Source organism: Anopheles funestus, chromosome 3RL (genome assembly GCF_943734845.2).
Source record: "Anopheles funestus chromosome 3RL, idAnoFuneDA-416_04, whole genome shotgun sequence".
NCBI classification, from domain to species: Eukaryota; Metazoa; Arthropoda; class Insecta; order Diptera; family Culicidae; genus Anopheles; species Anopheles funestus.
The window spans coordinates 5650277-5667662 of NC_064599.1; the positions used below are offsets into that span (position 1 = coordinate 5650277).

Genomic DNA, 17386 nt, shown 5'->3' on the forward strand with positions numbered 1-17386 from the left:
CAGCAGCAGTATATTCGTGGGTAATTATAACGCAAAGTTGTTTATAATTTTAAATGTTTTTAAATTCGTGTACTAAGTCATCGGGGTTGGGAAAGTGTAAAATAAAACTACCACAGAATCAAAAATTTCTTCGTATCTTAAGTGATTTGAAGAACACGTTCTCTTACTCTTACTAATTCTTACTAGTTCATTGGAAAAAAAGCTATATCTTAATCTATAAATAATATAATTCAATCAACCAAAATTTGCACTCACAAAAGTTTATTGAAATAAAATCAATCGCACTACTGTAGTTCGCAGTAGTGAAGCCTAGCAAAGCATAAGCCTCTAGGCTTCCTTAAACTTATTTACCTATTCAACATTTCATTCCAACACTATTTCGTACATCTCCTCGACACATATCCTCGACACAACTCGAGAAACCACATTAGGAAGCATTCGTTCGTGATCATTCGTTTTAAAATTGTACAACTAGTATAAAACCGTGTACCGTGGTTACGATAAACGGAACGGTCGAAAAGCAACAACAAAAAAAGGTATCATTTGGTACAATACGCAAGTAAGTAATACGCGACTCCATTCGGTCACCGGTCTGGTGCACGGTGCGGAACTGGAAGCTGGAGGTTAAACTAAACCAATCGTGTCCTCCAGCTGGCTCGTTAGCATAAGGACTAGGATTTACACTCAGGTTGGTCCCGTGTGAATGTTCTGTTGGTTTTGTGTTGTTGTGTAGCGTTTCCTTTTCAGCCCAATCACGCTTCCGTCTCCTGTTCTGTGATGTCCTGTTGCATTTCTTCGGGCGTTCGTAGATCAATGGCAAACTTCTTTCGCAGTGATTTCTCCGAATCGCCACCACTGCCACCGTTCTTGTCTTCCGCATCCTTTACTCGTTTCGAGTAGTCCTGGAAAGAGGCGGCCAGGGCGAAGGTAAGCTTTCGGGCCATCGCTCTATGGGTAAGAAAAGGAAAGGAAACAAAAAAATAACAAAACATTTAAGTTATTTGGAAGTTAACTCGTTCATTACCTGCTATCGCACACGAACGCATGTACATCGAACGGGTTCTTTTCCTTAAGGTTGTAATTCTCCTTGACGACGATCATTGCAAAGACCCGAGTATACACCAGATCCTGCACACCGTACGAAATCGTATCGATCGTAAAGTTTGACACTGACGTCAGCTTGGAGGTGATCGACTCTATCTTCACACCGTCGAGCGATACGGTAAGATTGCAGAAGGGAAGAATTCGGTTTGGTGGTAAATTTTTGGCAAGGCTGACCTGATAGGAGAAAGGACAATTGAATGATAGGCATTAATAAAAATAGATAATTATTTGCGAATTATACTGAAGACACTTACTAAATGATCCACCGGTAGCCTCGTGTGTTTGATTCCCCAAAGTCCTGTGGCTGGTTGGCTTCCAAGATATTTGACCTTGAAATAGAAATGAAATAAACAGAAATTTAGTAAATAAACATTGGATTTAGTTCAGAAAAAGTTAAAAAATTTAAAACGAAGGAAATTTTGTTGGATAAATCAACGTTGCGACAAGTACTTTACATAGAATCCCTCATACTGGCGTTTAGCTATTCCACTTGCACTTACACCTGTACGAAAATTCGAAACACACGCATAAACATAACTTCCTGTCCACTTCCTCATCCAAAACCAACCCTCAGCCCATCACCCAACCTCACCCTTATCTAAACGGTTCGATTAATCTCACCGACAATAGCGCGTGCTGTTTTGAATAGCACGAGCGACGAATCATTCATTCAGCCCTTTTTTTTCTCTTGTCTCTCTCCCATCAGCCGGAACCATCGGTGGAACAAAAGGGCAACACAAAGGTGCATGAAATTATATTGCAACTTGATTTCCCTTCGTGCTCAGGCACAAACCTTTTAAACGGACATTATATATACGGACCCAACGTAACGGGCATCCACCGCCATGAGAATCTGTTTGCCTGTCCAAAAACCTAAAACCCGGTCAATAATGCTCGAAAGCGATCGTTCATTGTTGCCAAGCTAACTGTACGGATAAGCTTGCTGTCCCGTTTATGAATAAAGCGTTAAAGTAATGTGCACCGAACGGCAAAGATGAAGGAAACATGGATGCTGCTATTATTCATCCAATGATGATTAAACAGCTTGATAGGGTTTTGTATAATTAAGATATAATATAGCACAGAGGGGTGCTAAAAGGTTTTAAGTTGCGTATATAGCGTACCACGCGATTGATACGACTTTTCACTTCTATATGAAAATGAGGTTTATGGCGTCTACATGTACATTGAATTTATTTTTTAGTTTAATTTATGAAACACTGTTTCGAGCCCTTCTTAAGGCTATAATCTGTACAACTTTGACTCTCTTCTTTCTTTATATTATCTCACAAAAAACGAGTTTTCTTTGTATAAAAAAATCTCGAATATCATTTAGTTAAATAAAAACTCCTTAATACATGCAATTTGCATTACACACCAATTATTTAGTTTAAAAATCAATACAAATTTCCTCTTCGTAACAGTTAAGGCTTTTTTGTATTTTCCCTAACTCAAAAAAACATTTTTAACAGGTATTTGTACTACCCTAAAAAAATAAAAAAAAAAGGAAAAAAAATAAAACTACATCATTCTTCAACTTCCGGCAAGTTGCATCGTCTCCCATTAGAACGGAAGTTTACGGTTGGCGTACGATCGACAATACACCACCGTGAACCCAGCACATGCAGGCACAGCACAGGCATGTTGTTCGAAACTAGAACAATGCGAACCGGAGGGCTTTAAATGTACGATGTAAAAAAACAACCAAACGAACCTCCAAACACAGTCTAGAACCATTTCACCCCTTGAACAAAAAGTGCGTTTGAGCGTTTTTTTTTTGTTTTGTTTCCCTCTTTATTCCTATTCCGGGTGCAAGGGGGGGTCCGTCAACGCATAGAAGCGGAACGACACATCGGCACATGATTTCACCACTGCTTTTTGGCTCATCACCATTTCCGGCCCAGTGGACACCGACGTTGTTTCGCTTCTGTGTGCTAACCTCTCGTGTCGCTCCCTTCGCTTTATCGACTCACCTTAAACGAGATCGGAAGATCCTTAACGGTCACTTGAACGTCCGGCGAATCGTTGTTGTTATTATTGTTGGCGGTAATTGAAGTTGTGTTGGATGCGGGATTGGCCCCACCACTGTTTCCGTTGCTGATTTTGGTCGACATCGCTGTATACCGGCTTTTTTTTTACACTAAAACTCACACACACACATACAAGCACTATTTAATTGCTTTTAAATGCGATCATTAACTGCTTTTGTGATTTTTTTTAAATTCCACTTTTAAATGGGCACTTTTCACTGTTCTAGCTGCTGCAGATGCTTCTTTCAAGATTACAAGACATTAAAAAAATATCGCATTTCACTTTCGTTTACGTCTGCTGCTGATTGATCGATCGATGATCGAGTTTGCTGTAATGAAACAAATAAATAAATTTAAAACTTACACCACACCGCGAACGTGCAACAGTTTGCTCATCCCTTGATGAACCTTTGCACATAGTAATTAGTTACAAAATGCACTATTTTTTTTTTTGGGGGGCCTCACAACCCCAAACACAGACCGATCAGTTTAACCATCCAACAACATTAGCAACAGCGACCGGTTTTGCAGCATTATGAAAGGGTGACGCGATGTGAATTGTGGCGCAATTTCGGTTTTACAGATTGTGCTCACACTCTAGCTCGAATGCCGCGAAGTGGGGAAAAAAACAACGAAAGAATCACCTTGCAAAAGCCCACGCACAATGTTGGAAAACTGCTATTATTTAAATTATGTGTGTGTTTTTTTCCTTTTTTCGTTTGGTGTCCGTTCACCCTCAATCCGCTACTACCCAACGAAAGCAAAAGGCCTCCATGGCATGTCCGACTCGTGGTGCAATTCCACAGCGAATGTCACGAAATCTCTTCACCCTCGTGGTACCATGGTGGGCAACGCTCGAGCACCGGTCTGTTGCCGGTGCTGGAAAATTGTGATGAAAACAAAATCTGGCAATGTCATACCACCGTACCGTACCGGGTGGCAGTGAGCTGTAACGTCCTGCACCAGCACCGATGGGGAGGGTTTTTCGTTTATTTTCATCATCACGTTTCGTTTTCCCGCTTTTTCCACCGCTTTCCCTTTGAGCGTGCTTTACAGGTGCGCACATGGCTCATCTTGTGTGGGTATTTTTTTTAAATTCATTTCCGTTTTTATGTGCCTTGTATGAGCCAACGTTTGGTATTTTTTTTTCGCTCTGTACATTTTAATACTTTTTTTCGTATTAAACTGAACGTAGAGCCATTTTTATTTCCTCGTGTCGTCGGATCAAAAATCAACGTACACGTCAATAGTGAACCATTAAAATGTTCCACCGGTACACGTTACTGGTACCATAAAAATATGTACGCATTCGCACAAAAAGGCTGGTAGTAACACAATTGCTAAGCCCACAATCCTTTAGCGTACATTGTATAACTTTGTACAATGAATTAGAAAGTGGAGATGAGGCAGAGAGTGAGAGAAAGAGAGTGCGTCAGCTTGTTTACGATTCCTTCTAATTATTCATCGGGGAGATTTTTTTTGTGGAAGTAGTGCCCAATTGGTGGCATGACCACGCAAGGGAGCAAAACGAAAGTTACCTGTTTTTTTTGGAGGCTTTGCTGCAAGTGAAAAGATGACTTGAACGTCATATTAATAAAGGGCTTTACTCTTCCTTTTATTTGCTGTTATTTATTCATTATACCCTTGTCTTAAAGGATGCATTTGAATTGTATTGAATTGAATTGTATACATTTATAATCAATAATAAAAATTCAATATTTTTGAATAATTTAACTATTTTTTAAAATAATTTCTTGTCCAACAAAACGAAAGAAAAAATTTAAATCGTTGTAAAATATTATATAAAAATTAAAGACTTATTTCTTCTGACTATTCGCATATTCAAGAGCTTAATTTTTTATCAAAAGTAGAATTTTGAGAGTAAGAATAATTAATAAATCGAGGTGCATTAAAGCACGACCATTCTACAGGGGTTTTCAGTAGCAAAGTTTAACTCATTTCTGGACACTTTTCAAGTTGAAATGGAATGTGTTGAAATAGATGTTTTCTTGGCATAAAATTAATCATGTGCAAAAATTTCTTGTTGAAGTAAAAAACATTATAAAACTTAAATATTTTCTCTCGTTTTTTAAAGCGTTCGTCGTGGTAACTTTTTTTTAATTTTTTTATATGAAATTAAAGTATATTTTAAAAACAGAACAAAAACACATAAACAAACAGTTGGTATAAAAAATCCCACACCTGTATAAAACAACACATGTTAAGCCTTCCAAAAGCGAACAACATCTAGCGGACTGTGGACAAGGAAAAAAATGCAAACCCCAAAAAGTTCCGTTCGATTGTTTTCCCCCATCAACCGTATGTTTGTATGGTAATGCAACAAACATTCGAAAGAAACACAAAAGCACGAGAACATGTGCTTATGGTGCATTCGCCGCTGGTACCGCCGCTGATGTGATTTGTAGTGCGCAAGTAGTTATTGTTCTTTTGTCGCGCATATGCGCTATTTTCTACAACCCGGGCAAGAATTGCTGTTTCGAGTGGGGACGAACAAAAAAAGAGACCTCACAACCATACGCCACGCGACATGCTAATGATTCACGCGGCTGCAACGATGCACCGGAAGCATACAGGGGAAAATACGCTAAAAAGGTGAGAACGATGCGAATGGGTTGTGTGCCAATGTACATTGACATTGTGCATTGAATTTGTGGCCATGTTTTTTGAGGTGAGAACCAAGCAAAAAGCCTGCCGTAATATTAGCCCTTGTTGCTGAGCCAGCTGAGTAGCTCGTTGAAGGACGTAAATATGAGTTTATTTTTAGGTAACGTAACAGCCAACATTGTGGGTAGATTTTGTCTAACAAAATGAGTACTAAAATGGAGATTTTATAATCACAAATTTCACTTTACTAACACTTATTTTTATTGCATTTTTAATCGTCTTTATGAAGACTCTAATCTATCTAATAAATTATAATGATTTGTGCATTGAAGAACCATCCTAGCCGAAATTTTTATTTCTTATTCTGTACCTTTATATTTACGTGCTTTCTACCTTCCAATTTGCTGATGCTATTTTTAAACCACGTGTTTTTTCACACTTTACCAAACAAGCAAAACATGTTACACGTTCCCATCACAAACTGAATCATTGGCTCGTTTGTGCAATGCAGTTTGCAATATTAGGCACGTTCCCCACCCAACTAGAGACAGCATTGGCACCGGGCCAACTACACATTTTCTGCCGTACATACCCGTGGGCCAAATTATGCACCATGCCCATGGTAAAGGGAATCGAACCCCATCCCAGTGCTGTCGAAAATCGAAACTGACTCACCCGTCTCTGCGTTGGCCGCATCTTCTCCTTCAGACCGATACCTTTTTCCCTTACCCGTGATTTATACTTCCTGCACGACTGGGTTAGAATATATTCACTCGGTCGGTCGCTTCACTGCACACGTGCCCAGGTGGAAACATTCGGACGCACGGTTCAGTAACGAAATGCACCTGTTGTGTCATCCGGCGCTTTTTCAGGATTCCGGTTCCAAGCTAATCACACTCAACCCAAGCTCATTATCTCGCAATCAGACAGTCCAGATTAATTGTAATTTAATCCAATTTCGTTTAAAACCCCCTTTAAAGCGAAGATATGTGCACGAATTAATTATGCGGCTAATTTTACTTTTACTCCAAACGATTAAACTGTCCGCATCGAAAGCGCCACGGATGGACGGAATGATTGATGAGGAAAAACACAATCAGTGTTGGTATCTGCTTGCTTTAAATAATGCATTTAATTTGGATGCATTGTGGGCAGTTTTTCTACCAATTTAAGAGGACTTCTTCAACCTGTTTGGTGGTTGAGAAATTGAGCCTTTATCGTAAACACCATTTGTAACGATCATTCCAACATTCCAACCACAAACACTATCTTATCTTTTTCACCCACGATGAAGCATTACAAAAGAGAACTTAGCACACCATTGCAGGCAACGCGTGTGCAATTTAGCAATCAATTACGAACGATTGTAAAATAGTAGAAATGAGCACATTTTACAATCTAAATTGAGCGTGATGATACGATAGTTGGGCGATAAAAGTTTAACACTGTCAGATGATAACAGTTGCAAAAATAATCAAAAAAGGGCATAAGAAAACACAAGAGAAAAAAACGGTAGGAAAAAAATAGGTTAAACACTTCTGATCAATTTAAAAGAGTTTTTAAAAACTGTAGATAAACTATATTTGACAAAATAAAACAAAAATTAAAATAAACAAAATGATACTAAAAATAACTAATAAACCGATCACTTTTTTTTCTTCTATTTTTGTTCCTTTTTATCATCTTTTTATTATTAATAATCTTATTTTGTATGTTAATTTTACTGTTGATTATTTTTACTTTCATGTCACGGAAAGTAAATAAAAAGATCTGTTTTTCTTATTTTTTGGCATCTCTAAGTTTTCCATCCTTTAAATATTGCAAATAAAATGTATTCCCCCAGCACAAAAAAAACGGTTTCCGTTCCATCGAACATGTTGAAAAAGGTGTTGAACACTTTCTTATCAATTATGCCCCGTTTGGGTCCATTATCGATCCATTAAAAATCGAAAATGAAGCAAAAGTGTTACTTCGCCCCCGAAGAGTGGATGTAACAATTCAACGTGTTCAGGTTCGCATCTCTACAATATGGCCGCCCAAAAACTCCCATCGCAATTCCTTCACAACCCATCTATTGCTGGACGGTGTACACCCTACAGCGGGACAACTCCCTCCCCCCCCGAAAATGATTTCTGCGGTTATGTTAGTGCTCAAAATCGGCACCGGGGAATAACAAAAAGGAAAAATATGTTCACCACGAAACGCGTGGCATTTGATGCTCGGGATGCTTCCCCTTTTTTTCGGCACCCGATGTGGGCTACAAATGTACAAAACAGACAACAAAATTGGCGGCCAGTAATGAATTGAATTTTGCGCACGAAAACGATATAAAATGGGTTGAACACGATGAACACACAAACAAACTGCTGCACGCGCCTGCATCATCTTTTACTTCGCCTTCGTGTTTTACTTTGTTCGCATGGGGGTGAGCAAGTGCACAGAGAAAAAAGCGATCGAAAAAGAATAATAAATACGAAACCGAATGTATGAGATGGATAGAAAATAACAAAGCAACAAAAAGAGAACTAAAACTTGATATAAAACATAAACAAAAGTTATAAAAAATAGAAAAAAAAACCTTGGAAAACATGAAAATAATACAAGAGAATCATACTGCACCATGAAAGGAAATTTATGAACGAATGAACCTTTTGATTCTGTTTTCATGAATTAATTCGTGACTTATGAATTAATTGTTGCTTCTAAATGCTGGACAGTTTCCATTTTAAAAACTGCAAAATTAATTATTTTTCAAACTTTACTTTAAGAAATTTTTACTTTCATATTGCTATTTAACTTGGTGTCATCTGAACAAGTATTAGAGACATTTAAAAAACTATAATAATTTCAATTCCGTGTGTAACACTTATCACACATCGCGAAACACTCACACACAAACGGCAATTTACTTCTTTATCAATCAATAAAAATGCCATCCAAATGATAAGAAATGCTTCTATTTTATCGTCCAAGGGGTCGTCCTTCATTAGCACTGATTGGACATTGATGTACCATTCGATGGTCTGCATAAAAGCGAAATGCCCAACCTCCACAACCATTGAAATTTGAACGCGTGAAAGATACGATCGCCTATAACCGCGCGTGACACTGCACAACATTAGATGGATGTGTCGAAAAGCTTCAACAGCTCCAGCAGCCAATGTTGACCACTTCCTCGACATCATCTCCGGCGGAGTGCAACTTCCCACTTGCCGTTCAAACTTCCGGTCACGGTTCCGTAGCCGGCAGCACGGTTTTTCGCAAATCGACTCGTTTCACTTTTCTTTGCGCGGTGAAGATTTGTTACCATTTTCCTGCCCCTAACCCCGAAAAATCCCATACAGATATAGTTCATTGTTTCGGTACCATGTCTCTTTCTCTTTTATTTCACCCCCCCAAAACAAAACAAAAAATGAACTACCCGGCGGCACTCTATGGCTTCGAAAAAATGTGGGTCACTCTTGTCCGGTGATGGTTTTGTGTTGTTTCAGCCATTTTGTATTTTTTCGTTTGTTGGTTAATGGCGCTTAATCTAACGATGCCTTCGAACGAAGGGTAGTAAAAGATGAAAAACAAAAAAAAGTTCACTTTTACACAAAAGTTCACCATTGTCACGATGGAAGGGAACGATCGTCCCAATATTACTCGCGATCTTTTATCCCAAAAATCTTCCCGCATTGCGTTTTGATCATTATTAGCACAAAGAGTCGGAACACTGGCTGACTCATCGGGCCTTGACCGGGGGGATGATCGCGGATGGATTCCTTTACCTGTTCACACCCGACAAACGTGGCGTTTAACTCTCACTCTTGACCGGCGTTGGTTAAGCTCCCCCGGACACCCTCGCGTATATTCAAACACCGTAACTAAGCGCGAATGGAAACGGACGGTAATAATGCTTCTCTTCGGGGTGATCGTCGTTGTGAATCATACCACCTGCAATTCGACACTGGCTGTATGTTTTCTACCGGGGGTGAAGGTGAACCCTAACTAATGTGCGCGTTATCTACAGGGTTGGTTGCTTCGGAAGGCAATGGTAGAAAAAGGGATTTATGATTTAATTCTCTTTCTTCAATATGATATTTGGGTCAATATTTGGGCTTTTTCATTCCCAACAATCTGAGTTTAGAAAATAGTAAATTTTCAACCAAAAACTTGAAAAGTTAGAACAAGTTTAAGTCATGCTCCAATAACATGGCAACATCTCCACAATTAACTCTACATTCTGGACATTAAAGCACTTCAGTAAGAGTAGGTCTTTGTGTCCTTCTTCTATTTGGAGTAACAATCGGCTAGCTCATGTCTGACATAAGACAATTCTCCAAACAATTCTTCGAAACTTCAAGAGACCGATCAAGATATTGTTGAAGAATTATGGAGACTTTGGATCTTAGGAATCACTTTCGTCTCCCTCCAGCCCAAATAAGATTCAAAATATTATCGTTGGTGTACTTGACCGAAAGCTGAACCACGATACTATGGGAAACCCTGCAAAAGTGAACCATCGCAACGGACCATCTGTTATCCGTAGCACGTAAAACACAGACCACCAATGTGTGGAGCATTGCATACGTGTGGTTCTTATCAGATTCAATTCAATTGCCTTGCACAACACAACACACTCCGATAACGATAGCAAACGAACGATCTCGCTGATACGCACGAAAAAATAAAATGTGCTTTGTCGTCTTTTGCGCCACAATAATGTTTGTCCGGTGTGGAATGAATGACCTGTTTTAAAAAAAAACAGTATACAGGAGGAAACTTTGATCTTTACAATTATGAAGAATTAATTAAAGATTCACATTTAAAACAACAAAGAATTCTTAAAAGAAGTTGCACTTCGTGATCTCGAATGATCATCAAATCAGGATTAAGAGGGAACAAGAGAAAATGCATTATTTTATTATCATTTAAATATCTCCTTTCAAGACCTCGTTTTCCATTCAGCTCTGTATGTACCGATCGGCGATGCACATGCTATTCCTTAGGAACTGAAGCCCGCTCATACTTCAAACATGTTACGCACGAATAGCGGATGATAGTTGGCCTATTATTTTACCACCCACACCCACTATTCTCCCGTGGTCGTCCAATCTGGCCAGCCCCGAAATGCTTCCACCATTGCACTCTATCGGAAGCTAACGGAGCAATCGGCTTTCGGGGCAAGGGATTGATATGCCCGGGGCCCATATTTGGATGGTTTGTACCGAGCCAAAAAAATGAAACAAACGGAACAACGCTCAATTGAGAATTTGAGTTAAGTCTTGAGGAGAGGTATGGAGGCAAGGTGAGGATGGAACACCGGATGTGGGTCACCCCCGTATAAAGAGGAAGCGGAACTATTGCAAAGGAAGGGGTAATGGAAGAATCGTAATAAGGTTGTGCGGGAATTGCATTCACCATCATCATTCTAATTACTTACGTAAGCAAAGTCAATTAAAACAACAAGTAAGGAAAAATACCTTTTTTTGCTGGATATTGTAAAACATACTCCAAGGAAAGTATCACACCCCAAAACGCTCCATCAAAAGGCGCACTCCAAGGTCAGAAGGTTTATAAACTCTACTCGAACGAATGATTCTAACTGGCGAGAATGTGATACACCAAACAGCTGTTACTCGTAGGAAGTGCAGCAGTAGTGGATTATATGCAAATTGAACATGATCATTGCTCGTATCCGTTTGCGAAGTTGTTCAGCTTCGTTATGGGAATCTTAAAACGCACTGATCGCGCCAATGAAGGTAGTCGCACACTGCAAACGATGTGTATATTTGGGTGATAATTTTTATGTGTTCATTTTATGTTTAATAGTAATTATTATTAACTCCTTTTTTGTTTTCATTAAAGTGTATAATTACTATATAATATAGCAACTATTTGAAAAGTTTTGTTCTATTTTAAGAAAGCTTTTTAGGAAAGAAATTTTATAAATTAATTTTTTTAACTTTTCTTTTATCTTTTTAATTTTTGTAATTAATTTTTAAAATTTCATAATTTTCTTATTTATTTTTTTATTTTAAATTTCAGTAGAAAATTTGTTTTATCTACTGAAATTTAAAATTAAAAAATAAATAAGAAAAATATGAAAATTTAAAAATTAAATACAAAAATTAAAAAAAATAAAAGAAAAGTTAAGAAAATTAATTTATAAAATTTCTGCACTTTACTCACATGCACAGTGCATTCAAGCATATAAAAGAAGCGAATAAATATGTGTGAAGAAAGTTATTATTATTGCAATCGCACTCAACACGACTTGCACGAAACAAATTCAAATAAACATCACTGCTTAGAACGTACCAAGGCGTAACAGCATGTGCGTAAAAATAGCAAAAAACCCGGAAAATGTACCGATCTGAATCACTCTACCGCTCGACCATAAGGTGAGCAGAGCGCATAATGATCGTACAGTTAAGTTTTCGTAATGAACATTTGCTGCAGACATCAGACAACCGGAAAAGTAAACAACGATCAACAACGACTACGGTGCGATCGTACATTCTGTACTTTTTGAACGAATCTCCCCGGTGCAATCGTCCATCCAAAAAATGGTGTAGAATGGAATAACTCCAGGGGAAAAAGGTGCATTTTACTAGCCCTTTTTTGGAACATTTGTGAAACATCCTGTCCCCCAAAATCACAGCTTCCAAATTTGGAAGAGTGTGTAAATGTTTCACAAAACTGCATACTTACACGTACGGTAATTGAACCCAGTTTCGCACACGTTTTTAATTTATGTATTTCCTCCGGTGGGAAATTGTGTGTACCGAAAAACACATCAACATCAACCTCCAAAAACTCCCCGAAAGTGAAGAAACCACCAAGGCCAAAGGAAGCACCGATCTTTATACTGTTGATCCATCATTTTGGCACAGTTTTCTCAGTTCGCTGAGAAATCTTCGATTGATGGAAGGAAAAACTACTCGCATTCACACTGTTTTGTTTGCCTTTTGCTTGACGAATTTTAAATGCAACCGTCTGTACAGAATGTGAAAGAAGTCACTTGTTCGTTGGTTGAAGGTAAAACATAAAAAGGGGTAAACATCTCCCTTTCGGTTTTAAAAAAAAACTCACATAAACCTGCATGATCAGACACAGAGAAGCAATCAACAGTACACACACGCACACTTTCAATACACGCGTTTAGTTGCACGAGGCACACAACTGAACCGAGCGAATCCTTATCAGTGCAACACGGTGCAAAATGGTGTTTTTTTTCGACTCTACAAGAAGGTTCTGCGCACTTAACCTCACTTACAAACCCGCACACTTTTGCTTCACAGATAAACACACAGTTTTAATGCGTTTTCTTCATAAAACTTCATTTTGTTTTTAACATTAGATCACTTTTTGTTTTGTTATAGATTTTCATAAATGATTTTAGCTACATTCAATGTAACATTCCATTTCTTCAACTCTGTTTCGTTGCGATCGTGATCAGTTGAAATTTTGGAACTTCACTACACTTCACACTCGGTCATTCCCTGCCCGCACACTACTAATGCACACAATTGGCCCATTTTTAACCCTTCGAAACATCCAATACGTACCCCCTATCGTTTTGTAGCTTCAGTTTCAAGCGAAAGAAAGCACGCACCCTCACCGGACGGACGGTTTCATTTTGTTTACTGCGGGAGCGTACGAAAATGCCGTCCACACCGGACAATGGCTTGCGGATGACTTATACACGCGTTACACTCTGTGGCGCTTCGGACCTGCCCTCTCGTACGCCTAGATCACCTGCGCAGTGCAGTGCTGTTTGGTGAGATAACGAGAAGAGATAGGGGATAGAGCGCGGGAGCTAGTAAGGCTGCTGTTGCTGCTGGAAGGGGAGATGATTTTGGAGGGTGATTCTCCACCACGAACACGGCTGACTACGCGTGCTTGCTTTTGGTCAGCTTTACCTTTATGAACGCATCGATTTGAAACTTGCCAGCATTGCCGGTACAGTGTTGATGAATGTGTAGGGGTTGTAAAATGGGATGTTGTTAGTTGATCACATCAGACGGTCAAACGCACACTAAATGTTAGGCAAATTTTATGTTTTCCGGCAAACTTTTAGTCCTTTGTAAGTTGAGGTGAACCAGCAGATTTGGAGGAAATATTTGTAAGGTTTCCCACTTAAGGCTGCTGGTTGGAAAGGGTGAAAATACTTCCGCTTCACTAATTGCTTTAACTATTTCAATCGCTTAAAGATATGTTTTTGATACTTTTCTGCAAATCTTTCTTATTTTGCAGAAGTTGTTACACAGTTTTCAAAAATGATAATATTTTACTAACTGGTTCACAAACAACATGTGCTGTGTTCTACAACTTGTTTTTCCGCAAGGGGTTTAGTTTTTTAAAACGAACGTTTTATAACTTAAAGTGTCACGTTTTAGTGACAAACATAAATCGTAAATTAAACTTTACATTAAGCATAAAGCAAGAACCACCACCCACGTACCATCAACGTCGTGGGAAAAGTTTCTGTTTTACTTTCGCTTCCAATTTTTTTTGGGTAATCAAACCCTGAAACAAATGATACAGGTATTTAGGTATGTAAAATACACTGCTGTTTCCCTTATGTACAGTTCTAAGTACCACATTCATTAAATTAACAATACATTTATCTCATCGTCCAAAAAGTAATGATATTCTCAAAACAGCCATGTTTCTGTTACTCATTTTTTTTAGCTACATAAATTGAAGCACAGTGGTAATGTCGCATATAATTATCGCATAAAGCATAATTTTTTGTTCAATCTTATCAAATTTAAGGCATTTTAGTCATGATAAAAACATTTTAAAATTTAACGTAAAATTTAAACAAATTTTTATAATATTCAATATCACGTGATGAGTTGGTGCACCCTGTGTGGAATGTTTTCGATTCAAATGTAAACAGTGTTTGACATTTGGCCACGTACGTCATTTTTCCTTTAGGGTTTTTTTTTCTTCAAATTGTTTTCATCATAGTTCATAATAAAGGTTGCAAATTGTGTAAATCCCACCTTCAATATGGGAGACAAGACAGGAAATCCATACGATATGGATGGTTCATCCTTCGATGCGGATCGATACTTGCAGAAACTGCTTAAGGTACATTGCTTTGGTCGCCTTCCATGTGTTCTTGCTTACACACTTGGTTTTGTTCCGTATTCCCATACAGGAATGTTCCCTCAAGCAAATTATGGACACGGAGGCAGGAATCGTTCGTCAAACGCAAACGCTTCACAGCGACATGCAAACGCTCGTGTACGAAAACTATAACAAATTCATCTCCGCTACCGACACGATTCGTAAGATGAAAACCGACTTTAAGTCGATGGAAACGGAGATGAATCTGCTGATGGCAAACATGAATTCGATCACCGAGTTTAGTGAACGAATTACGGACACACTGCAAGAAACGCGATCTCAGCTAACTCGCCTGTCTGGCAAGCATCAGCTGCTGAAAAAGCTACAGTTTCTGTCCTCGCTGCCAGCGAAGCTGAAAACGTTGATTGAGGAAGAGAACTATCAGCAAGCGGTGCAGGAGTATTCACACGCACAGAAAGTATTACAACAGTACGGGCAACAGCCTTCCTTTCAGGGCATTCAGGAGGATTGCATTAAGATACTGGACGAACTGAAGGATCGTTTGAAGGGTGAGTTCCGGCAAACGGGCAAATCGGCCCAATCGCTCACGGAAATTGGCGAGCTGTTGCTTCAGCTCGGTGAACGACCCTCGACCCTCGCCAAAGAAATGCTCGAATGCGCCTCAAAGAGACTACACGAACAGATCGTTGTGCTGCAGGATCAAACCGATCGCGATATGATCGAGTTTATTGATCTAGGCATCGAAGGCTTTCTGAAAGATTTGACGCTGGTGATCAGTTCGTACAACGATATGTTCCTTACGAAGCATCTCGAGCAGGAAGCGGACGACTTCGAGCAAGCGGCACGTGTCGATCTGAATGCATTCGTGAACTGCAACGTGGATGAGTATCTGGCATTGGTGCAGGATCGTGCCGAGCTGGAAATAGGCCACGGAGACTCACAGATCATTCTACGCGGACTAGATCGACTTCATCGGCGTATGACCGCGATGAGAACGCTTTGCCGGTCGCTGGACATGAGCAAATCGGGCATCGACATTATCGTCAATGCGGCACAACAACTTTGCCAGACACATATGCGCTCGCTAAAGGATCATTTTGCGGACAGTCTTAGCTCGGTACGGTTAGCATTGGTTTCCGCCAACACAACCACGCCGAGCGGATCCTCGACTTCGTCAGCAATCCAAGCGGGAGGTGTCGGTGGACAAAGTAGTGCGAGCGGTACGACAACTCCCGGCTCTGCCGGACTGCGGGAGCTAATCTCAAACCTTTACATCTCCACCATCGAGAAGGTGAAGGGACTTATGCAGGATTTACTCATCTTCCTGCAACCGGAGTGGTCATTTAATCTAAAAGGCGACCCAAAGGGCGTGCAGTGCATCGAAGGCATTCGCGAAAATCTACTCGTTGCATTCTTGCGCCACTTTTGCACCACGGTCAATGGGTACGGTAATGTGAATTCGACCGCACCACCGACTCTACTGCTGGTACTCTCGAAAGTATGCCTCGAGATGGATCGGGCCGGTGTACATTCACTTACCTCACTGGTGGACGAGCTTTACAATCTAGATGCCGAGCGCAGCGGATCGCTTGTTCACGAATCGGAGCTCTGCACGGAAATGCGTGATTCCGCCCAGCTGCTGCTTGACTCGTACGTTCGTCTGCAAGGGCTTCATCTGTCCCAGATGCTGCGCAAAAGTGTCGAAACACGGGACTGGCTTAACTGTCTCGAACCACGCTCCGTTCGCGCTGTTATGAAGCGCGTTGTGGAGGAAATATCGGCCATCGAACTGGTGCTTGGCGAGCTGTACGACAGCAGTGTGGCACCGCACGGTGGCTCGCGTACCACCGCCAGCAGCGATTCCAGCCGAAAGACACACTTCAGTATTGCCGCCTCGAAGCAGTCCCAGTTCCGTTCGACCTGGTCAACGTACACGCCCCAGGCACAGCTGGACAGCAGTTTCGTGTCGAACATGCATCGATTGTTCTCGGAAAAGATCGAAATCTTCGCACCGGTCCAGTTCTCCAAGGTATCCATCATTACCGGCATCATCAAAATCTGTCTCAAGACGCTGCTGGAGTGCGTACGGTTGCGTACTTTTAGTCGGTACGGTCTCCAGCAGATACAGGTAGATGCGCACTATCTGCAGATGAACCTGTGGCGATTTGTCAGTGATGAAAAGTTAGTAACGTGTAGCAAAGAACATGATTATTGGGAGGCATAATGAGCATAATTACCTTCTTGTTTCATCCATTTCAGCTTAATACATGTGCTGCTTGATGAAATCCTTGGTTCGGCAGTGGTTCGATGCCTCGAGCCCATTCTAATGGAGCCCAATGCGGTGGAAATTATTTGTGAACGAAACTAATCAACGACTTCGCGCGTGTGGAGGGAAGCTTTATTGTAACCAATTCATTCCAGCTTACTCGTCAATGTTTTTTTTTGTTTTATGGCAGTATGCGTGTAAAATAAAGAAATAATTTAGGAAATATTTAACAGAATTGTTGGATAAATCTGTCCACTTATCATCCTCTCATTCCAGT

General features: G+C 40.1%; 2 protein-coding genes across 5 annotated transcripts; one reads left to right on the forward strand and one right to left on the reverse strand.

Moving 5' to 3' along the window:
- Positions 1 to 244: 244 nt before the first annotated feature.
- Positions 245 to 13544, reverse strand: LOC125770079 (uncharacterized). 4 transcript variants are annotated; one of them, XM_049439292.1, is made up of 5 exons: positions 13313 to 13544; positions 3078 to 3463; positions 1359 to 1433; positions 1025 to 1278; positions 245 to 948 (listed from the first exon to the last, which is right to left on the reverse strand). In XM_049439292.1, the coding sequence occupies exons 2-5, from the start codon at positions 3216 to 3218 to the stop codon at positions 753 to 755; spliced, it is 666 nt and encodes a 221-aa protein (XP_049295249.1). In that variant the 5' UTR covers positions 3219 to 3463; positions 13313 to 13544; the 3' UTR covers positions 245 to 752. The 4 variants fall into 4 exon arrangements, with proteins under 4 accessions (XP_049295249.1, XP_049295253.1, XP_049295252.1 ...); XM_049439296.1 differs by lacking the exon at positions 13313 to 13544 and adding an exon at positions 12837 to 13156; XM_049439295.1 differs by lacking the exon at positions 13313 to 13544 and adding an exon at positions 12456 to 12659.
- A 924-nt stretch (positions 13545 to 14468) lies between these two features.
- On the forward strand, positions 14469 to 17338 carry LOC125770072 (vacuolar protein sorting-associated protein 51 homolog). The gene is made up of 3 exons (XM_049439282.1): positions 14469 to 14843; positions 14914 to 17024; positions 17103 to 17338. The coding sequence occupies exons 1-3, from the start codon at positions 14763 to 14765 to the stop codon at positions 17209 to 17211; spliced, it is 2301 nt and encodes a 766-aa protein (XP_049295239.1). The 5' UTR covers positions 14469 to 14762; the 3' UTR covers positions 17212 to 17338.
- The last annotated feature ends 48 nt before the right edge of the window (positions 17339 to 17386 follow it).